Source organism: Trachinotus anak, unplaced genomic scaffold, assembly GCF_046630095.1.
Source record: "Trachinotus anak isolate AG129_WGS33_773 ecotype Australia unplaced genomic scaffold, CSIRO_AGI_Tana_v1 ptg000023l, whole genome shotgun sequence".
Classification (NCBI taxonomy): domain Eukaryota; kingdom Metazoa; phylum Chordata; class Actinopteri; order Carangiformes; family Carangidae; genus Trachinotus; species Trachinotus anak.
In genome coordinates, this window is record NW_027273874.1 from 2,569,329 (window position 1) to 2,592,880 (window position 23,552).

Here is a 23,552-nt window from a genome sequence, read left to right on the forward strand (position 1 = left end):
TGGCTTGCAGAACTCATGAGCTGAAATACAGCGTTTGGGTTTGAAAACATGGACGGCACATGCTGAATGTCGTGCACTGTGAGGTTTGAGGTGTAAAGATACAACATTAACCTGCATGAAAAGACAAATATTACACAGAATCTATATGATAGAATCGTATTCGTAAGCCACCACTAATATAGTCAATAGGATAGTGCTGTAATAACATCAATTCAAAGCCTCGCAGGGATCAATCAAGAGCACAACAGAGTCCTGAGTCATTTACCTAGAGAGGATGGGAGTGAGATACTGCTCTGTGGTTATCAGCAACCTTTATATGATGCCACTAAAAGTCCCAAGGCTACAACAACATCTCTTTCAGGAAGGGGTTAATGCTGGCTTACTGCCTGCCACTCCCTTCTTATCTAATACTGTAATAGTGGCATTTGCTTACAGCTGCAGGAGGTGGCGTTGTTAGGGGCTTTCCCAACATGGGAGATCCTGTGTATATTTGTAACCTTCCTCTGAATGGATGAACCAGCCCAGTATGGTTGTCGGGGAACAGACAGAACGAGACACATGAACAATGCTTCTGAGCCCTCGATGCCACAGCTGAGAATAACAAGGCAATTATCTGGGCCAATAGAATAAGAAAATAAAGCTTTTCTCATAAGCGTGGCTCTCTGGTGGATTCCCCTGACAGCTTACAGCAGCATATTCTAGTTTTATGCAGTATATCAGAGGCCTGGCATGAGATTCTATTTAAAAGACAGCTTCAAACTACAGATCCCCCTCTGTGATCCCTGAGGAGATTTTTTTTTACATAAAGACAAACAAAAGGGAGAGTGGAACAAACACGCAAGTGTCAATAGTGTTCTGTTTGATATTTTTTCCTCCTGACTTCAGCTGCTCCAACATAGGAAGTAGGTAAGAGTTTGCTCACTGAAGTTGAATGAAAGCAAACAGAAGTCGGACAGGGGGAATCAGCTCATGTTTTCTGAATGAAACATCCTGAATGTGGAGGGACAGCGGGGGCAAAAACTGCTGACACAGTAGAAACCACCATTCCCCTGGCGAAGCTGTAATCACTACAAACAGCAAAGGAACAGGGGCAGGGAAAGGCGAACACTGGGGCTGAGGAAATTCTCTTGGAAGAGGAGAGTGAATGCGAGGAGGACAACGAGACCGCTCCAAAACAAGAGTCAGCGGAGAGGTACGTACTTCCTCCGCCTGTCGCGTTTGCCTCGTGTTAGCTTTCTGTCTCTCCCGTCCGCTCGCCTGTCTTAGCTAAGCGGTGCGGCCGATGCCAACAACAACACCAAGAGGACTTGGGACTCTATCAAACATGACGCCAAGGCTGTTTTCAAAACCACACTGGCTTTAGATTTACATCAGAATGTTCCGTCCCATCCTCTCCGAGGCAAACAGCAGCACATTTCTTTGGAAGAGCCAGAGATTAAAAAAGTATGACCTCAGACTAATGCATTCCAAGCCTTGCACAAGTAAATAAATGGCCCCTTGTCATGGCTGTTGTATGAGACATCTAACCCCCTTATCAGGCCCCAGGCTGAGAGAAATTAGGTAACACAAACCCCCCCCCCCCCCCCCCCCCCCAACCTCGCCTCTAAACATGAAAGGTCACTCAAATGCATTATCAAAAAAGAGAGAAGCTAACTATGAATAAGCAGGAGGGAAGTAAAAGGGCATACTATGTTAGTATCTGCTTTATGCACACTTGAGCACGTGGCTGACGACCAACAATAAGGAGTGCCAAGCTGGCGCCAATTCAAGCCAAATTACGCAAAAATGTGCATTTCTATCCCCCTGGGTCTCTCCTGTGGTTGTTCCCCTGAGACAGATAGAGACAAACAGGCTGAATAGGGAAACAAGAGAATGAAGACACTGAGTCAAACAGGGCGTGTGTTGCTTTAAGAGGCCCATCATCGCTCGACCAAACAAGTTGAATCTGAACCCTGAATGAAACTATAGGCTTCGGGGGATATTTCAATCATGTGAAGTAATGGATATGCATGAACTTCCAAAACAATAGGCTACTGTACGAATGAGAATAAATCCCCCTAAAGATGTCTGGCAGTGGCACATTCGCTTTGGTGCTTTGCCTGTGACTTCTGTACAGCTCCCCCCTGGCTTGTAACCCCCCACACGCCACACACTTTGAAGATTTTCACAGCTCTGGGTGGATATAGGGCAGCTTTGGAGGCTGCAAGATCCTGAGGTGACACACAGATCAGGTAGCTTGTATCATCTCCATCGTTAACCTATCCATCAGTGCTGCAGCTAAGGTAGCAGACTGTGTGTGTATATGTGTGCGTGTATGTGTGGACATGGGGCGGCTGCTTTGAGGGTGGGGGGGTGGGGCAACTCGGCATGTCTTTTAACTCTAGCCTAAGCTTTTGCCACCATAAAGGTCAGGGCTTCGACATCTGCTGCTCTCTCTGAACCTCTCCTTTCATAAAGGGAAGCAGGGAAGAGGAGAGGACCCTGGGGAATGGATGCATGCACACACACACACACACACACATATAAACACACAGATCAACTTTTATGTCTAGGTGCACTCACTCTCCTCCACAACCACTCACTTGATCAGCAGCAACACAGCCACAGAGCTCAAACCACACGCTCATGCTAACGAATACAAGAACACAACGTTTGTGTCTCAAAGAAAGGCTCAGCAGTATCATTACACCAGCACAGAGACGCTTGGCTTTTGGCCTGAAAGACTCCATCGTTGCTTTTTTTTTTTTTTTTTGGCAGAGGGATGGAGGGGGTTGAGCTAAATGGAATCCTGTCCCTCAGGGGCACAGCAAAGGCAAGGCGGTGTTGAAATAAGCGATTCATGCTTTTATCAAACCAGGTGAACAGTGCTGCTCTTTGAGCTATCACAATCAGTTTCTCTGCTAGCGAGGAGGAAAAATTACGAAAGCAACGCTGTCTTTTTTTTCCTCTCACTGGTTCTTTTTGGCCACTCACCTACATGAAGCACAGTGATGGTGACGTTTTTGCCAATTTGTGTTATTGTGGCAACCTACAATGTTCTGAGTACGCTTTGGCAAGAGAGAGATTTGTGTACAGTGGTAAACAATCGGGGGTTTCACTCGCACATGTTGAGACGGCATCCACAAACAAACAGGTGTACAGCTACCAGACTGTGTCGTCTAGAGCTGAAACAATTAGACGACTGACAGAAAATTGATTTGCAGCTATTTCAATCATTGAGTAATCATATATTGACAATTTTCAACAAAATGTTGGAACATTTGCAAATTTTTACTTCTTAAATTTAAATATTTCCTTTTTTTCCTTTTTATGTCATCATAAATTGAATATCATTAAATTTTGAAGAGTTGGACAAAAATAGCAGCTTGAATATGACAAAAGGATTAATCAATAAATGGAGCAATTAACTGATAAGTAAAATAACAGTAAGTTTCTGTCCTAGTCCTATTATATGGTGTTCTGCCCACAACATTTTTGTAACCCTATGTTTAGCTTAAAGGAACATTCACTCATGTGACCTGATGTACTTGAGATGTTGCAAGAAAATCTTAACAAAGACCATTTTATTAATGGCCAAGAAATCCACTGTAAACATGAATTCAAGCTGACCACAGCCATTCTTCCTCACGAAGGAACAAACTGCAAACTCTTCCCAGCCATCTTTCAAACCTGCAGAGAGTGAGTGTTTGACACTTGAAATATAGATTTTGGATTGCGTGTCGTAGCTGTCATGTATTTTACAGTGCTCAGTGCTGAAAGGTTCCACCTCCTTGGCAAATACAAATGTTGCACACTGAATGAAAAGATCTATGCTCTGAAATGCAGTACTTTGCTGTGCTACACTTCCTGTATCAAACAAACAGTGAGGATAAAGTTCACTCGATGATCCTCTGTTGTTTGTTGATAAATAGCTTTTCTGCAGACAACAAATTTATGCAAAAACACAGCACAACAACAACAACAACAACGCAGATCAAAAATACAGCCCATGAAAAAACCCAGAAAATTCTGAGCCCTATAATATCAGTGACTGAGACGTCAGTATAAGCTGAAATTATCAATTCAACAACAGGACATATAAGTACAGCCTTTCTTTATACTGTTAGAAGAGAGTCATAATACCATTAACAAGCCTGTGGTTGTGGAGCCCCTCCCTGTGTAAAGCCAGAACCATTCAAACAGTTCATGGGGGCACGGGGCTGTGGTCAGCCTCTCTGATGCCTCCAACCGTTATTGTGAACATGGCCTGCCATCAGCTAGAAAAGACCCCGTATGGCACTTTAATTTTCTGTTAAACCTCTCTCGCCCGAGCACGCACCCACCCCATCTTCCTCTCACACACTGACAACACCCCCCCCCACTCCCTGTTCCCCACTTGCGAAAAACACACACAGCCAAACACACATGAATCTGGAGATATCATCTGGACAGGTGGCCAGCCACCCAGACCTGACCCGCCTGCCCTCATGCTTGCTCCCTCCCTCTGCCTCCTCCCCCTACACACCCCGACCCCTCCCAACTGAAATCAGTTCAGGTCTGTTGGAAAGCCCCAAATGAACATGCACACTAAACCACCCCTCAATCCACCTCCCCTTCTCCTACCACCACACACACACACCTCCAGCAAGCCCAGCAAATGTCTGTCACCCACTGAGCTGTCTGTGGGGATTATTGCCTGAACAGTGCAAAAAATAGGTTTGTGTCTAGCTCATGTCTAGGCAAATAATTTTAATCAGGGTTTACTCCACAGACTGACCAAAGTAGAAAAGGCAACCAGCCCTCTTGAACACAGCACTTGGTCTAGCCTATTAATTTTGTATATTATACGTTACTGATGCCACGACTAACAAAAAGAAAAAAGCAGAACCTTTAAAAAGAAATCTAACCTTGACATTGTCTAATGATCAATTCGACGGACAGTTTGAAAATGTTAACATTGACTATTTTACCATTAAGACATTTGGCTGACACTTAATTACAAATGTATTATCTAAATGTAATTACTGGGTGTGCACTTGTCAACTGTGAAAATGTAACAATCCTACAGATAAAACTTTAAATTTGACAAAGTCTTAGTATTTAAACAGCTGATATTAAGGGGTCGTCGAAAAGGATATTTTTAGTCACAACAGCAAAAGTCATAATCAGTACGTGGAGACTGATAATGAGAAACTAAATTAATGGCTCAGGCAAGCTCAAAGATCAGAATTTGAGTAATGATAGGGTTAAGCACACATGGCTGTGGGTGTTTATTGTGAATTTTGTCCTTAGATGCACTCCACGTATGGATAGACCGTGTTAGGATGGGGTTTTCAATACACATCTGTTAACAGAGGACAGGGGCAGATCGATGTTTATGTAGTAAACACCATTTCCAGCACAGTCCTGTAACGTTACTGAAAAGTGCCGCAGTTATTTAAGTACACCCCATTGACTGTGTGTGGTAGTATTTACAGCCAGCACGCCGTGTACAGCGAAAACTGTCTTGCGGCGTCAGCAAATGCAGTCGATATTATAATAAAAACACTGGCAGAGAGGACGCCTCGCCGACAAAGCCGCAACGTGTTTCAGACAGATATCGCTAGCTGACGTCCATTATCGGACAGCTAGCTGCGTTAAGTCATGAATCAAATTCGTAAATGTGCTGCCCGGCTAGCTGGAGAGCACGTTTCGACAACAAACGCAGGACCGGGGATTATCCGAGTGATTTCAGCGCAAGCCAGTCATGGAGGGGGTGGGGGGGGGGACGGTACAGAAATATGAAATTGTTTTCGAAAACATGCCTCGGTGGTTGTGTTTAGCTCGCTGGCTAGCCTGCTAGCTAACAGCTCGCCGTTGTCTGGGGGAAAAAAAAAAAAAAAAAAAAAAGACCACCGAGGGTGAAGTATCGCTTAGCTGGGGCTAGCTCACAAAACACTGCAGCAACAGTCAGCTCGGGCAAGTAACGTTCACTGGGCAAAGAAAAAAACACTCGCACGCAAACACATTGGGACAAAGAGGCGGCTTCTAGCGACTAGACCAGTGGCAAAAACACTGCAGTGTGCCCAGGCTAGAGGACACGGACTAAAATGAAGCTATTTCATGGCAATAACTTATATTCTCTTCAACTCCGCTCCCCACTGCCAGCCCCGAATCTCAGACTCACCCTGTCACAACAGGCGCCATCTTCCACAAACTCTCACCAAAACTCCAATACTCGCGATATCCTTTCTCTCCCACAGCCCAACAATCCGCCGAGACAACAGAAGCAGACTGGAGGTGTAGGGACGAGGGAGACGGAGAGAAAGGGGGTGGGTGAGGAAGACAGAGAAAAAGGGGAGGCGGCGGGTAACAGCAACAGAGAGAGAGAGAGTGAGCGAGAAGGGCAGACGCCACAACAACAGGCGTGGGAAACTTCGGAGATCACGCGAGAGTTGGAAAACTCTCACAATAGGCGAGCACAGAGGGAGCGTCCCCTATCGCGAGAAATGCGTCAAGTGGAGTGGTTGTTTATCATGTGGCGCTGAAATACTATTCCCACGTGTTTACCGGGTAATAAATTACAGCACCGATAGGTTTGGGGGAAAAACGCCAGCGGTGAGGAAACCCTTGGTTTTCCCAGGCTCACATATATATATTTTATAGTACGCATCCTGTCTCCACATGGCGTCTCTGCAGTATTTGGCATTAACAGATGCATGTAATTACAGCCAAAATGTCATTTTTTATTTCAGAACACTCCCCAATAGTATATAGGTAACACGCATGAGGGGTGATGAGACTGCAAGGAAAACGCCGACTTTATGCTAGAGGAGGAATTAATTGAGAGTTTCTGCACATCAAATTTACAATTCCCGTGGGTAATTTTTGCAGTTCCTGTTTAGAATGTGGAAACAATGGTGTGACCACATGTGAATAGGCCATACATGGCAGATTAGTGCATTGCCATCACATTGGGGAGTCCCATGACCACCCTCCTCACAGCCCAAACCTCAGTCAAAGTACAAGGGAGGCTATTATTTCAAATGATCATTCTTGGGAAAGCGGCATAAGTTTTATTAGCCTTTCTGTGCACGTCTGCCTCTGTTTCTCCCCCAGCCAGAGTGCGTCTCCAAAAGTAGTTTGCGTGTTATATCATCCCCACTACAAACAGGTCAGGACATTCCTGTTTATCTGGGAGGGGTCAGAGAGCCGTAAACCTTCATGTAGGTCTCCATCCCCTTGTGTGTTGTTGTGTCTTCTACAGCCTTCATTTAAATCTGTTTGGTATCTTTGTTCACCTTACAACTGACTTCAAGTGGGAGTTTTTCCAGCTTCAAAGAGAAAGTGAAGGCCCCCGAGACCACACTGATGGCAAGTCAATGCTCTCATTTGTCAGATGTGTGTGTGAGCTGGTTGTGGCTGAATGGAAAAAGAATTTTTAAAAAAAACAAGATAAAAAAAGACAAATACAAATCATAGTTCGCAGACTTAAATGCATATTTTAAACTACAAGCTTCATTTTTTCATGACATACATGATCTGATTGGTTAAAAGAATGGTTTTGGGAAATATTATTATTCACTTCCTTGCTGAGACTTAAACAAAACCAGAAACAGCAAATTGTCATTTTTATATTTTGGTTTTTGTATGGATCAAAAGGGAAAAAAATAACATATTTATTAGTAAGCTTTACCTTTGCAGAAAGCCATGCTTAGATGCTTCCCCCTGTTTTCAGTGTTTGTGCTAAGCTAAGCTAGCTGGCTACTGGCTCCTGCTTTGTATGTATACGCATACAAGAGTGGTATCAATCTTCTCATTTAATTCTCAACAAGAAAATAACAATTCTCTTCAGTTTTAGAAATATGAATAAAGAACAAATCATGAAATTCAGATGCTTGAAATCATATTTTTGCCTGCCTCCGTCCATAACAGATGATCTATCAATGTCAGTGCACAACTACACCGAATAGTTTCTGAGTAGAAAGTAGCAGATGCAATCTCCCTCAGTGTACACTGTGTAAATCTACACATTTCATATCTTTCAGATGCATAATTCATTTTTATGGAGCTTCACTGTTCTGCCAGAAAGACAGAAGAAGAAGAAGAAAAAAAAAAGGGGGGGGGTTGCAGAGATGAGGTTTTGCATGAGAGCGTGCCTGGCCCACAGCCCACAGTATGAAGACACAGAGACGAGGACCTCATCCTGCCCTCAACCATTTTTCCTTTCCCTCTCTTTTTTATAGTCAGCAGAGAACCTCCAGTTACACTCAGAGTTGAATGGGGAAGCATAAAGTTTCCTCAAATGTTTTACAGCTGAACACAGTAAAAAAAAAAGAGAGAGAGAGAGAGAGAGAGCAAGGCTACACAAGTGCAAGTACTTTTTGCAGAAAAAAGGAGTGAGATAACAGATCTTTTTAACATATCCGTTTTTAAGATATGTTACCTTTTAAATTTAGAGGGGGTGTAATGCCAATTTAACCACAGCGATGATTTGAACTTTGACTTTTTTTTGGCTGTTGTAACACAAAACATGTTTTAAAGGCAACTCATACGCATGATTCAAGGCTTCCTTGAGTCTCTTTTTGCCTCTTGTTTCTGATCTTTCTCCCTTTAAAAAAAAAAAAAAAAAATCTCAGTCTTTTCCCCCGTGTTGCACTCTCTCATTAGGAGTAAAAACCATTTATTTTAATAGAGACAGAGCCAAGTCAAGCAATCATGACTAAGCCGTGAGCCTCAGGTCTATAAATCCACTCACTTGACTGCTTAAGCTCGTGGCTCAGAAGGAAAGAAAGATTGAGATAGAGAGAAAGAAAGAAAGATCCTTGTCCCCAAGTGGAAACACCAGTCACCAGTAGATCTTCCCATCTGTGTTATCTCTATATAGCTTTGACCTACATACTGTTGACTGTATGCTTGTCAATGTGTTGTATGTATTGTCTGTCATACAAGCAGTGTCCGTTTGTAAAGATGTTACAGGATCACTGAATGAAGCAGCTTTTGAAGCAGAAATCGACAGCAGATTCTCATAATTCCTATCTTTTGGGGGCTAAACTGAAATTGTGAAATTAACAGCTTTTCACATCCAGCTTATCCCACTAAGCTGAAACACTTCTAGCACTTACTACAAAAATAAAGGGATGGGGGGGGGGGATTATTTTTATCTTGAGATTTGAGGAGTGAAAACAGAACAAGGGAGAAAGTGAGCCAATTAAGGAAGTGCAGCTCGAGTTTCCTGATTAGCAGCTCTTTGACACGAAGTCACTGGATACGGCCAGAGTGTGGTGAAACTTCCCGAAATGAGCAGATGAACTGAAGTACAGTCAGAGTGAGAGCCAGTGACAGACAGAGAAAGGTGGGTCGAGAGACACTGGGTCAAATGTTAGACTGGTGAGCAGACAGACAAGCTGATAAATGTGTACACGAATGATCGGCTGGGTGCCAGACAGAGACGGGAAATCGGAATTTGGCAGCTTATACATTTACAGCAGTGAGCAGACTTCACTTTTTCAAGCTTAGCAGCAATCGCAGCTGCTTGATAGTATCATATCCCCTCAGAGAAGATCACAAGACTAAAAGTCGCGAATTAATCAACTCCGGCTCGTGTGAGTCTGAGTTCACCACAGAGGGAAGGGCGTCCCTGTCTGTCCATCCGTCCATTATGTCCATCTGTCTTGTTGTTGGGCCACATGGGAAAACCCAGGGGTGGACGAGGGCAGACAGTTTGACAAATGGAAAGGACGATGAGTCCAGGAGGGGCGCACCTTTACTCCCCTCTCACCCTCTGTTCAAAGCTACCCACTTTTATCAGATGACTGTCATTACAATTAGGTCCCAAAGACATCACAAAGCCTGACTGCTCTGACACACACACACACACACACACACACACACACACACACACACACACACATAAAAGAAAGACAGGGTGATAAGTTTGCAGACTGTCAAGGGAACTAAAACGTCTGTTTTCCAAGCGCAGGCTTTTGAAACAGAGGCATAAGGGAAGAGACATTTCCCCTTTCCTGGTGCCGTACAGTTCACAGTGAGTTCAAGCTGCCAAATGTATGTGGGGCGAGAACTGCACAGGCACGCTATTTGGCAGCTCTGACATAGCCTGTGTATGACATTGGAAAATAAGCAATATGATATGATTGACTTACACTACAGTGGTTTTGTAGCATCCACCTTTAGAAACTAAATCCGGCACTTTATGGTTTAATGAATGCCTTTATGATCTGCTCAGTCTGATAACTGATAACACCCCCAATTTATAATGAAGAGCAATCAATCCACAGCATGTATTTTTTACAGCCTTTCATATTGATGTAATAGTGCTAGATTATGGGCTTCCACAAGCATGACACAGCTACAAGGGCCCATAAATCCATTACTGTGATGGTTATCAGCAGAAACAACAAGCACAGATAGATAGAAAAATCAAAATCCAACATGTTTCCTCTGTTACCCGAGGAGAGATGTCAGCTCTGCAACCGTAGCACTTTTCAACTCATCCTGCTGAGGACTGCGCACGGCAGATTTCATTCTGCTTTTCACTAGAGGGAAGCCTTTTCATAAAAAGTTATACGAGTCCCCGTCTGGGCGGACTTGGCTCTGTTTCTTGTCGCCATCTTTTTAAATCAGCGTTTGCCTCAGGGTATTTTACTTTGATTAAAAAAACAGGGTTGATCATCAGCTCTGAAAATGTGTCAGATGGATTATGTTATGGAAATTATAATAGCAGCCTAATGCCTGTATTTATGCTTGGAAAATGTCCTCTGAAGAACATGTGACATTGTCTGAGGGGAATTTTTGGAACTGAAATATGTCAGTGGGCTTAAATTAAGTGAAATCCCACATTTTAGGGCATCCAACCATGTATTGTGACTCACTGTATATGAAACACATTGTATAATAAGATTTCACTGAAGACGCGTAATGTCTAGGCAGTTCTATGGAAGCCCTGAGAGTACAAAATGGGGATTTATTTTAGCTATAACCTCTTATTTTGGTGCTCCCTTAATCAGCAACCCTTGGTTTGGGTTTGCATTTATTACGCAAACTACTTCTTAAGCAAAGACACAACTGTATACTTCAGTAAGTTTACTATGGAGTAGTGACATTTGTCCATGTGACATAAGTCTCCCTTTATTTTACTTACCTATACTGTACAAGTGCTTTACATCAATTCACCCTCATACCCTCAGGCATCATAAGAAGATCTCGTAAGGCTTTATTCGCATAGAAAGCAATCGTGCAGTTGTTCTAATCTTAAGGGATCCTCCAGTTATGTTAGTTTAGCACAAAGACTGGAGACAGTGGGAAACAGGTAGCCTGGCTGTGCCCAACAGTAAGAAAATCTGCCAACCAGTACATCTAAAGTTCACGAACTGATAATTATTCAACACATTATATCTCAGTAGGTCACTCCATACCACAACTGAAGCATAAAAATTGCACGTTGTGGTTTAACAGTATGCGCTGGATTATTTCTAGGCTACGCACGCTAACTTAAGGAGTCTTGTTATCACTGGGGAAACCAGTGAAAAAGCTAGCTTTTTTCTTAGTGTTTATGCTAAGCTAAACTGGCTGTAGTTTAATATTTCATCATGGAAGTAGTAGTCTATCAATCTGATCATCTAACTCTGCACAAGGAAGTAAATATTTCCCAAAATGTAGACCTATTCCTTTGAGTAATGAGTAGGGGGCATGGTTAGCCTAGCTTAGCATAAAGACTGGAAATGGCTAACCTTCTAAATCTCATCTAATTCTTAGTGATTTACACATGATCTACTTTGTTAATCCATTCAATGTGGGTGTCACAGTGAGGTTTCCAGGTTTGATACTATCATGCGGACACCCACACAAAAACATGTGTTCTTTGACGGTGATGGTATTAGCTTCTGTTGGTCAAAAAATGGTTATAACACTACAAATCGTCATTTTTAGATGACTGTTTATGTTTGGATAAACCAAACAAGAATACAATGTGTTAATTTATGAGCTTTAAAGTTTTAAGTGGTAAAGTCAAAGCAATGCCAGCTGTCTCCTCCTGCTTCCACTCTTTAAGCTAAGTTAAGCTAACCACATCCCGTCTCCAGCTCTGCTCATAACACACAGGCACAATGATATTGATTTCACTGTCAAAAGATAGCAAACAAGCTCTTTCTTTGAAACAGTGTCCTAAAAAACACAGTAAAGCCCAATAGTTTGGTGACTCCATTAGGAATTGGGAGCATTAGGAACCTACAAGAACAGCCAAGCGGGCTTCTTGAAGGTTCCTGGTTCCAATTCTTAGTCCAGATGGGAGAACGTTAGTGAGGAAAGCTGGGTAATATGTAATGCTCTCCAATCGCTCAACAACTACCACTGTGACTCCCTTAAGTGGTGTATTGAGCATAAATCCCTGTTTCTCAAGTGTTAAGTAAAGAGATGACAGGCACAGGAACTCAAAAACATACAGTAACTGTTCTTCTTTCTGACAAGGTGTTGTAACACATCCACACTCATCGAACTCTCCCTGGATGATTCAGTGTTTGAGAAAATAACCAGAAAGCTCAAATGATCAAAATCCATTGTTTTATATGATCATTTTGCAAAGCTTAATAACATGAGACAAGTGAGAGCGATAGAAAAGAGGCAAGTTGATCATAAAACACGCAAAGAGGAAATCTGAGTTGAAATGTCTTCTTCTTCACGCCATCAGTGCTTTCCTTGGTGAGTCCGCTGTGATGCATCCAGTCACTTTCACTTCTAGAGCACTTCACTGGATACGTGTTACAGTGAGTGACATCCATGTTCCACCTCGGAAAATTTTAGTCGACGCATGCAGGCCCAAAACAAAGCCTCGCCTTGACCCCCTTTTGTACGTGTGCAAATCCAAAGCATGATTTATGGAAGGTATAAGGAGTATAGAATACACGAATCTTCTAACCTCAACACAAGTTATTTTGTTTGTTGTCAGGATGTGGTTGAAACATCATCTTCTCAGCCTAAAGATTCGGTATCGCGGTTGGCTAGGCCAGGAGCCAGTGTATTCAGAGAGGTTTAGTCCCAGAAAAAAAAAAAAAGCAAAAACCTCCTCTAAACTTCAAACCCTTAAGAGACTAATCAGGAACAGGGTCAAAAATGTCATAACAATGGAACCTTCCAACAAAAGTAAAGCTCTCCACTTTGTGAAAACCCTTCTGGGATATTCACATCCAGTAAACTAAGAGCATAACTCGTTTAGCTTGGCCTGCTGCCCTCGTCAGTTAAGACTTCTAAAGCCAAAGCTTGGTGAAGGCTCATAGCAGAAGCAGCCTGATAAAGTTACAATACAAAATATTAATGTTTTTTTAACAAGAGAGAGTGACAGCCTTTATTATATCATGACAAAAAGATTGATGGACAGTTATTAGTGGGTACAAAGTACTTTGGCCAGCTCAACCCAAACCCAAAGAATTGCATTTATGGTGCTTGAGGATACCTCCATTGAACTGTTTCAAGCAAATAAAAATAATAATTTCTCCTTTGATTATTAAACTAATGTTCATGTAAGTTTGCTCTCACTTTTCCTGCACCTCGTGATCTTGTGAACTTGTAAAACATGATATATTGTATATTTATATGGCTTTTTTTAAGATTCTGGGCTGCTATTGCAGTTGTTTAGAAGATAGTGTTTAGATAGACAGCTTCACTTTGTTAACCACAGCATATTTGGCTGGTGGGGGTTTGGAGGGAACAAGCCTCAGCCAAGTGAACCTCTCAAACCTTGACCTTTGCCTCTTTAACGCCCACATTCTCTTGCTCTCTCTCTCTCTATCTCTCTCTCTCTCTGCACACACACACACACACATACACACACACACACAAGTTTACACACAGAGACATTTTGCAGCGCCTGCCTCGTCCGCAAAAATAAGAAAAATACTCCACGAAGGGGAAGAGGTGTTACAGTGCAACATACACACACACACACACACACACACACACACACACGCCCACACATGGCGCATGCACACACACACACACAGACTCTCTGGCCAAGTGACTGCACTGCTGAGGCCGTGACCTTCTGCACCGCCCCCCCTCCACCACTCCTCCTCCACCATCTCCCAGGCTGTCTGTCTAGGGGCTGATAGAGGCAAAGGAGGTGGGGGTCAGCGAGGGGCGTAGAGGGGCAGGAAGAGGTCTGGTGATTAGGAAGGTGTGTGTAAGGGGCGGGGGGGGGGGGGGGGGGCTGGTGGGGCAGCAAGGGAGGTGAACATACCCATGACCCACTGTCCCATTCCTGGCAGCCACCCTGCCGCTCCAGGGGAGAAGGAGGGAAAGAGGGAGGCCCTGCAAATATTTGTGATGGATCCACACCCACAGACTAGATAGTGGACATCCACACTCACACCGAGCTGGAACACTTTGTGGATGGCAGTGTTGCCCAGTCAGTCACCACCACTTTGGTCCAGACTGAAGTATCTCAGCAACTACTGGATGGATTGGCAAAAGATTTTCTACAGACGTTCATGCTCCCCACAGGCTGAATCCCACTGACTTTGATGATCCTTTGGTTTTTCATCTTGCGCCACCATGAGGTTGACATTTTAATTTGAAATGTCTCCACGACATGATAGAGTTGTCATTTTCATGTTAGCATTTAGCTCTTAGCAAAGCTGTGCCTAAGTACAGCCTCACAGAGCTAGCATGGCTCTTAATCTTGTTATTTATTGATTTTCTTGTTTGAAACACGTCAAAAAAAAAAAAATTTAAAGTTTTGCTGACAGTCTACAGATAAACCGTGTTTCTTATTGACACAGTTTTCTTTGGCCTCCACATTTTCTTTTTTTTTTTATCTCTCTCTTCTCTTCAAATGAAATATTTTTAATTATATAGTCTTGCATGAGTAAAATTTTTTTGATGAAAGTTCATTCTCAACCTTGGACACAGCAATTTTTCCTCTGATAAAAGCCATGCCATGACGTTGAAAGTTCTAAAAAATGTCAGCAAGTGGTCAAATTGTCCTATATTGTGTGTATTTGTATTACAATAAAATCGCACTGAGAACAGGAGGGTAGAAAAACGAGCCAGTGGCAGGACACGTTTTAACAGATGCAGATAAAGTTCATACGTTTGTTTGGCTTTATATGTTAAAAGTAGTGATTTGTGCAGTACACGCTGATATTGCAAATCCAATTCTTGGCCACATGCGGGCCACTTGAGCCTGCACCTGCGCTTTTGCACCAAACGCCAAATGGTTTTTCATAGATTTTGAGGAAATGCTTTGCAAGCATTTGCACCAGGAAGACAAGATTCTTAATAATGCATCACATGACAATCATAAATCCCCAATTTAGAAAAACTCCTTGTCCATGCTGGAGTGAGAGACCAGGATTTTCTATGGGGAGCAATTTTTTTAAAAGGCTGGTGTCAGTGGTTGTAAAGGGAAGAACAAAACTGAGAAAATAAGGACATGTTCTCAGCTTTATTTGCGTTTACGTGGCTGAGTGACACAGAGTGATTGGGCTGAGCCAGCAACTCTGTACATGAGCGAGTGAGCGAGGCCGGATACGAGAACAAGTGAGCGAATGAGCAGTAGTAGTAGTGTGAACAGACGGGTGAGGAAATGGGGTGGCAGGCATTCAGCGGGGGAGCTTTAGAAACGCAGGTGCCTTAATTGTCCTCCAATAAAGCCTCGGCGAGTGGGCAAACCTGTGAATGAGTGTCTGTTAAAAAGAGGGATGAATGAGGTGCACGTGAATAAATGAATGAGTGAATGAGTGAATGAATGAGCAAACGAGTGCCTGGAAGAGTAAGCACTCTGTGGGGAAGCCGGAGGATATTGTGGGTTTAGTGGGGGGATCAGAGGTGGGGTGGAGGGGGTAGGAAGAGACAAGTGATGTGATGTATGGGAAGTAAGAGAATCGGCGGTGGTGATGGTGGTGGTGGGGGGGTGGGGGGGGGGGGGGGTGGGGGGCAAGAAAGAAGGGGAAGACGCAGAGAGATGGTGAAGAAGCATTAGAGGGAAGGTGGGTTAAGAGAGAGAGATGGGAGGAAGGGGGCGGGGGGTGCAAAAATCAGGATGAGCGAGGGGGTGATGTGTGTGTGCGTGGGTGGGTGGGTGGGGGGGTGGGGGGGGGGGGGGGTGGGGGGCAAGAAAGAAGGGGAAGACGCAGAGAGATGGTGAAGAAGCATTAGAGGGAAGGTGGGTTAAGAGAGAGAGATGGGAGGAAGGGGGCGGGGGGTGCAAAAATCAGGATGAGCGAGGGGGTGATGTGTGTGTGCGTGGGTGGGTGGGTGGGTGGGTGGGGGGGGGGGGGGGGGGGGGGGGGGTTAGGCAGGCCCTGTCTCAGACAATGTGACATGGCACACGCTATTAATTCTGGCTCAGTGGAGAGACCCTGCCTCGCCATCTGCTCAGGGTCAGGGGCGTTCGCTGGGGTCGGCGTCACCTCCAACCCCCACCCCCCCCACCCCCCCCAATCCACCTACACACACACACAATCATACACAGATACACACAGACACAGAATCCCCCCTCCCCTCTGTCCTCGCCTGGCAGACACCCGGCCAGGCCCGCGTGCATTTCCATAAAACAATTGCAAGCCAACCTGCTCCCGTGTCGGGTGGGTGGGGTTAAGAGGGGAGTGGAACGCCTGCTAGCCTCCCTTAACAATGGCTTGTCAGATGAAAAGGCCCTTGGTGAACTTGATATACATTACAAAAGAGCCACACCACGGTAGGCCCCGGGCCCAGCCTCGCCGACCTGCGGTTGAATTTGAGCTTGGCGTTCATTCGTTTGTTTGCAGTTTGCACCCACCCCGACCCCACCTCCTTCCTCTTAACCCCACCAAAATGCAAATACACACACACACACACACACACACACACACACACACGTGCGCGTGGCAGGCTGGTCTTAGGTAGAGGTGGTGGTGCATTTTGTGTTCGCGCAGAGAAGAAGCTAAAAGAGGTGATGGAGGTTTAGTTTTTAGCGCTGAAACAATTTGTCAGTTCATCAGTTGAACGACAGAAAATGAAATTATTTATTTAAAAATGTATAAAAGTTATTTGTTTTCAGTGGTGAAAGAAGTATTCAGATGTTTTCTTGAGTAAAAGAGACCATACTAAAAATAAAAGGTTAAAAGTATCGGCATATTAATTAATAATAATTACTTAAACTGTTTTAGTGGTATACTATTATATACTTTATAATACTGTATTATTATTAATAATGATGCATTAGCATGTACTGGAGCTCTCAGATCTGTGTAGAGGAGGAAAAAAATGACATTATTTGCTTCTGAAAGGTAATTAAATATAAATGTTAATTTCCATTAAATGAAAATACTCCAGTAAAGTGCAATTCCTGAGAAAATGTACTTTGCACACCTGTCCAATTTTGATGTTCACTTAAAAAAGAGAAACTAATAACACAATCAGTTCAATCAATGCCATAATAAATACAATGACGTAGTGCACAAGCACCGTAGGACAGTGCAGTGATAAGAAGATTGTTTCCACTTGAAAACAGAGACGCTCCTGTTCCCTAAGAACGCCATTGCGTGCAAGAGCTGGAAAAGCTACAAGATTTTAGGTCCCTAATTCTGTTGGTGCTTTGCATCGGGATTAGCACTAAAACAAGAGAAGATCAGACGGCTGGAAGAGGTATCACCGTGTCAGCGCATGACTTCCTGTCTGTTTTTCCCTTCCACTATCCCCTCATCATTTTCCCTAACCTAACCATCCATCCATCCCTCGCTGCCTTTGCTTTTATCTTAAACAAAAGAAAACTTCTTGATTCCTCTGACCTTCTCAGTGTTTGTGTGTGCACTCATCAACCAGGCATGTAGATGGGTGAGGAGTTTAAGTCCCCTCTGTGCCACCCCCCCCCGAGCTAAATCCCTTAATCTGCTCTCGGACACGTCTGGAGGGCAAAACAAACAAATAGGACCCCCCCCCGTCCCCCTCTTCCTTTCTACCACCAACACCACATGCACACACACATACAGATCCCCCCTGAGACCCCCGTGCAAGCCTCATCACCAAGCATGACATCACTGAGAGGAAAGGGTGACATTAACCCTCTCAAGGTTAATGAAGTGAGGTTGTGACCGCAGAGCTGGCGATTCAAATCACGACAGCGGATGTCTGGAAAAATCCTCACAGGCTGTACCAGCACTGAATAATGTCCCCTCTTTTTCTTTCTTTGTCAAGCCCGCAACATGATCAGATATTTCTACAAACCTTTCCCCAATGAGGTGATGATTCGATGTGAATTTAGGTCTTAGCCACTCGCTGCAGTGATAAAGGTTTAGGGCATATCACGATTTCTGCCATGACACAAGTTTTAAATGACATAATCTCAGCTCTTTGATGAAAAACAATACCGTGCAAAGCATTTGATGCAGTTGATCGAACTCTTGCCTCTTGTTTCTTCCCAGGAGCAGATGGTGGTGAGTGTCACTTGACAAGAGCTTTGGCCATTGCTGCGTTTACAAGACAAGAGGTTATAATACATCCTCGCTACGTCTTCAGGGCAGATTGGAGGCCACAGTGACTCGCTATTGGAAAGTGTCAAGACGGGCCGGGGCTAGCTGGTTAGCGTGATAATTAAAAAAGACATGATAGAGACAAGTTAATGTTTGCATTGCTTTCCACAGCTGGAAACAGCTCTTGGTGAGTAAAGGAATGAAGTTCAATGTTGAAATCCCAACATTTCTTCTGTACGTGTAAGTAAACAGCTGTTAATGCTAATGCTGGCAATGTAGCAATAGCAAAACTTACAAATAGCTCCTTTAAAAACTACTTCATTGATAGATCTCACCCTTTATTTGGTGGTATCTGATTTCTCAAGAGGTCTCCTCAGGTCTGTTCAAGGCCCTCTGGAATTATTTCCATACAATAACTGTTCCTCTATAAAACTCTCTAAATATATTTTTTATACAGATGATACAACTTTGCATATATTAGGTTTATTTCAGTTATTGCCAATATCCAGTCAAAAAGTGATTCATACTTAACCCCTACTAATCTAAATCTGATATTAAATGCAAAGAAAAAAGGGGAAAAATACAAAAAACGTTCCTTTTTTCCCACCAAATTAATAACAAAGTACGTAGTTTATTGAAGTCCTCTGGAGCAAAGCATAGATGCATTTGTTGTTTCTGATCTGACACAACTATCAGCAGGAAGATGTCATTTATCAGGGCCTTCTTAAACTGTCACAAATCACATTTATAAAAAAGAAATCTGGTTCATGATGTGACAACACTATGGTTAAGGTTTGGTCAGGTTCAGGCACGGAAACAACTTGGCAGCGATCATCAAGGTTAGGCAGCTTCAACGTCATGGTTACAGTAATAAACACTTGGTTAAGGTTAGGGAACGATTGTGGTCACATTGACTGTCAGTTGGAAATAGGAAACGAACCGCAGCCTCCCCTGGTACAGTCTGATGTTTTGTTGACCCACCAGTCCACCTCTGAATGAATAAATGAATGAAATCAGAGAAAAGGTGCTGAACATCAGTCAGTAATAAGTGGCTTGTAAGCTTGTTAGGCGTCTTTTCTTGTGTGCGAATGTGTGTCAGGTGGTCTGAATGAGGTTTACTGGCCATAAAATCGAAAGTGTGCATGTGGAGGGGGGTTGCTCCTGCATAAGGTCAAAGTTGAAAGGTCAGGAGATCAACGTGTCATGAACGGCAGCTGGTTTGTCAGCTGATGACCTGAAGGGAAAACGGATGAGGGAGGGAACCTCACTGATCTAGAAACAAAACCGCTCCAAAAGTTAAAAGTTGCTAGACGCAGACAAGGGGTGAGTCAAAACATCATTTGAGGCCAACAGAAAAATGTGTATCTATTTATATATGCGACTCCGTTGTCTGTGCTCAATCCGGCCTCACCCTCTCCTCCCCCTTCTTTTGCCTATAAACCAACCTTATTACCTTTAAATAAAAACCATCTCCCCGTCTTTTCCCCCCCTTTCTCTTATTCTTTCCATTCATTTTTAGCCTCTTCCTCCCTTCGCTGCGGGTTACCTCTAACTCCTGACTGGGTGGGAGCTGCGATGGGCCAAAACGATGATGTCACTGCTGTTATTTTCAAGAGGGGTGAGCTCATTGGCTGAAACCACAGAGGAGCTGGCATCCAAGTGTCAGGGAACAAGCGGCCGGGGTTTGCTAGTGGCCTGGCGCTGGCTGTCGCTTGCATTACATCTGGGGAAAGGATCTGGGGCAAGTTGTGGTAGTCTTTCTATCAATGTATTACTCCTCTATCTATTACTCTAAGGAGTTATAAATGAGTAGGGAGTCATTAAAAGAGAAAAGGAGTCCTTAAAAGATGGGGACACAAGGAAAAAGTAAAAGAAAGACAGAAAGCAACAGCAAGACCGCAACAGACAGCAAGAATAAATAACACTGCATTTCACATTTTAGAGTCTGGCTCAAAGGCCTCAAGGAGCAGATATGGGAGTGTGGAGGCCAGCAGCCACACGCTAGTTGACCATGACATGGAAAGAGTGACACGACTGTGCAAGATGTGCCAGAGGACTGATAAAACACCAACCGCTCCTCCCCTGATTCCAGTTAAAACTCATCGCTGTACCAGTTCCTGTTGGCTTTTACATGGATGATGAAGGGAAAATCTTCCCCCTACACACTTTAAAGTTGTCAAAAACATTTAAATTAAAGGGAAATTTGTTATGAGTTCGGTGCAGTGAATTTCCTACATCAACAGATAACGTCACTTCACAATACGTCACCTCACATCACAATGTTTCTAGTTCAGTTAAAATGAGGTTTGATGGAAAGATTTAGGTTTTTCTACACACTAAGGGACTGTATGGAAATTTCTGGGGTGGAGAGTCTGGCTGAGGTTGGCCCTCCCTCCAGCATTAATAATAATACCTTTAGATTATTTCTTTAGATTCAGTATCTTCTCATTATTTTTTATTAAATTTATTTTTTGAATAAAAAGCAGAAATAATTGTGATACAGAATAAAGTGACAGTGGGTGTGGGCTGGTCTCTGGATAAACATTTACAACTTTAAATAAACTATTCTGTGTCACACTGGTCAAATTAACTACAAGTTGTTGAAGTTTTGTGTCCTCTGCACATGGCAGAACACACACACATACACAAAATTGCTCTCCCAAAAAAACAAAGTAAAAAGAAAAAGACAGATTACCCTCCCCTCAGAAAAAGCTTTCACAAGCTTCCTCACCTCCACTATCCCCACATAATAATTTAAAATAATAATTTAGGCTGTCATAAAGTGCCACCCAGAAACCGTTGAGTTTAACAGATGGTTGTTATTTATTTTTAGGGCGGAATTTTCCTTTATTGTAAAGGAGAACAGGTTTGTGTGTATATGATTTAATCTAATGCAAACACGCTAAATTGAATGATATACACATCAGTTTGTTGAATGGGAGTTATTGGAAGTCAAGCCCATTGTGTGTGGCAAGCATACACATAGTGTATGCCAAGGAAACTCTCAGATACACACACATACACACACTGTAGACACAACGTATGTGTATAGTGTATAACCAACACATGTAACTGCATTCAGGATACATAGAGGCTCTGCCTTCTGGCTTTGTCAATAACTTATCTGTGTGTGTATTAATGCCTCACATCTGTGCCAGTCAGTGTATCTGTCAATGTGTTTGCATGCCTGTATCTGTGTGCGTGTGTGCGTCTGTGTGTGCGTGTGTTTGTGAGGGTCAGTCTGGGCAGCAGTCCAGACTGCTAAGAAGAAAAGGAGTGAGTTTCATCACAGGAGGTGGGTCTGGGCATAGGGCCAAACAGCCTAGCACGTACGTGCGCGCGCACACACACACACACACACACACACACACACACACACATCCAGCCCGAGGCAGTGGCCCTGTGCTGTTGATGCCTGCAGGCAGGCCTGACCACTCGCTGCCCCCACAGACACACCGAGGACACAGTGCTTGAGAGGGGAGGACAGAGTGAGGCGAGAGGAGAGGGAAACAGAGGGAAGAACTGTGGTGGAGAGCAGAGAGAGGACAAGCTGATAAGGTGGAGACTGAGGGAGACACGGAAACAGAGGCTGATAGTGATAGATGGAGGAGAACAGAAGGAGAAAGACAGAGAGAATGAGGTGTCAGGAGAGAAGCAACGATTGGGGAGGGAAGAAATATGGCTAAAACAAATGGAAAAAAAGGGAAATGGGATGATTGGGGTGGGTTGTAAGTAGGTGTGTTTGTTGTGGGAGGTGCAGTGAGGGGTCCAGAAATACGGAAAGAGGGGAGAGACAGAGTTGAGGGGTAGAATAGGAAGAAAAGGAGTGGAAAAGCAGTGGAAAGTGTTGTTGAAAAAGGAACAGGGGGTGACATAGAGAGACAAGGGCTTCAGGGATAGTGGAAAAGGGATAAGATAAAGGAGTGCAGGCAGGAGATGTGAGTGTGTGTGGGTGTGTGCCTGTGTGTGTGTGCTTGAGAGGCAGAGAGAGAGAGGAGAAGAAAGGGTGAGACAAAGAAAAAGAGTGATATACATTAGTGGTTTGATGGCATACAAAGCACCCTTTAATTGAACTGATGGGAGTATGAGAGAGAGAGAGAAAGAGATGAGGCAGGAAATTAGAAAAAGAAAAAGAAACACAAGGGGGGGGGGGGGGGGGGGGTTTAAGTGCCTGTCGCAGAGTGGAAAAAGACTAAAAGAGATATCAGAAGCACAGAAATAAGACATAAAATGCAAAGAGTCGGCAGGTAATACCCTAGAAGCTCAGAGAGCTGTATACTGTTTCACAAAAGCGAGCGCTGTGCACACATGCATTGCAAATTTTGGTAGTGTCATGTTTTATGGATGATCGCTGTTTGCAAATTGCAGATAAATTTGCAAGTCCTGCAGGTCTCTTCGCATCCTCGTTGAGTGGGTCACAAGTATTGAGTTTGTTTTGATCCATGTTTTATGAAAAGAGGAAGAGGACCTGCCAGATGAAGGGGGCTCAAACCCAAACAAAGTGAATACCCACCTGAAATGAATACAGTATAAATGAATAAGCGGACACATATTTGCAGACACGTGCATGAAAACATGAAACACTTAAAGCTGCTATTATCAAAAAGTCATAATTCAAAAGTTTGTATTATCAATGGCTCAAATGATCGTGTGTAACTTGAAAGAGGCCATTAACGAACGTACACAGAATTACAACTACTTCTCCTAAACTCTAAAGACCTTTTAATTGTCTTTCAGCCCTCTATTTTGGTTTTACCGCCCACAACTTTACTGCTTTGGTTTACTCTCACTGTAGACGCAGTTAGCGACTAGCCAGTGTACATAGCAATTAGCAGCTAAAGAGCCAGATAGCTCCCTCAGGAATTAGCGGACTTACATTTGCCAGGTGGCCAAATGAATCATAATGTTGCCCCATAACAATGTGTAAAATGAGCAACTATTTGCGAACAAGTTCACCACATTACCATATAAGGTGATGAGCTATTAGAAGCACGATGCTGTATTGCTGGGTCAAGGGAAAATGAAGACTGCGTGATATGGTTAAAAGCTCCAGAAAAAGTGTGTAAATAGGCCCTGAGTCGGGACTCTGTCCAGCTCAGCTTTTAAATTAGCATGGATGCAAAGTACTTA

General features: G+C 43.6%; 1 protein-coding gene and 1 long non-coding RNA gene across 2 annotated transcripts in view; one reads left to right on the forward strand and one right to left on the reverse strand.

Moving 5' to 3' along the window:
• The window catches only part of rbpjb (recombination signal binding protein for immunoglobulin kappa J region b), a 44,251-nt gene extending 37,844 nt beyond the window's left edge, over positions 1–6,407 (reverse strand). Inside the window, exon 1 of the mRNA XM_071459969.1 lies at positions 6,146–6,407. Coding sequence (XP_071316070.1) covers positions 6,146–6,165 — 20 coding nt within the window. The 5' untranslated portion in view covers positions 6,166–6,407. The remainder of the gene's footprint in view (positions 1–6,145) is intronic.
• LOC139607247 (uncharacterized) lies at positions 42–21,100 on the forward strand. The gene is made up of 3 exons (XR_011684815.1): positions 42–1,192; positions 19,942–20,163; positions 20,365–21,100. It is a non-coding gene; the product is annotated as an uncharacterized lncRNA (long non-coding RNA).
• Positions 21,101–23,552: the final 2,452 nt, after the last annotated feature.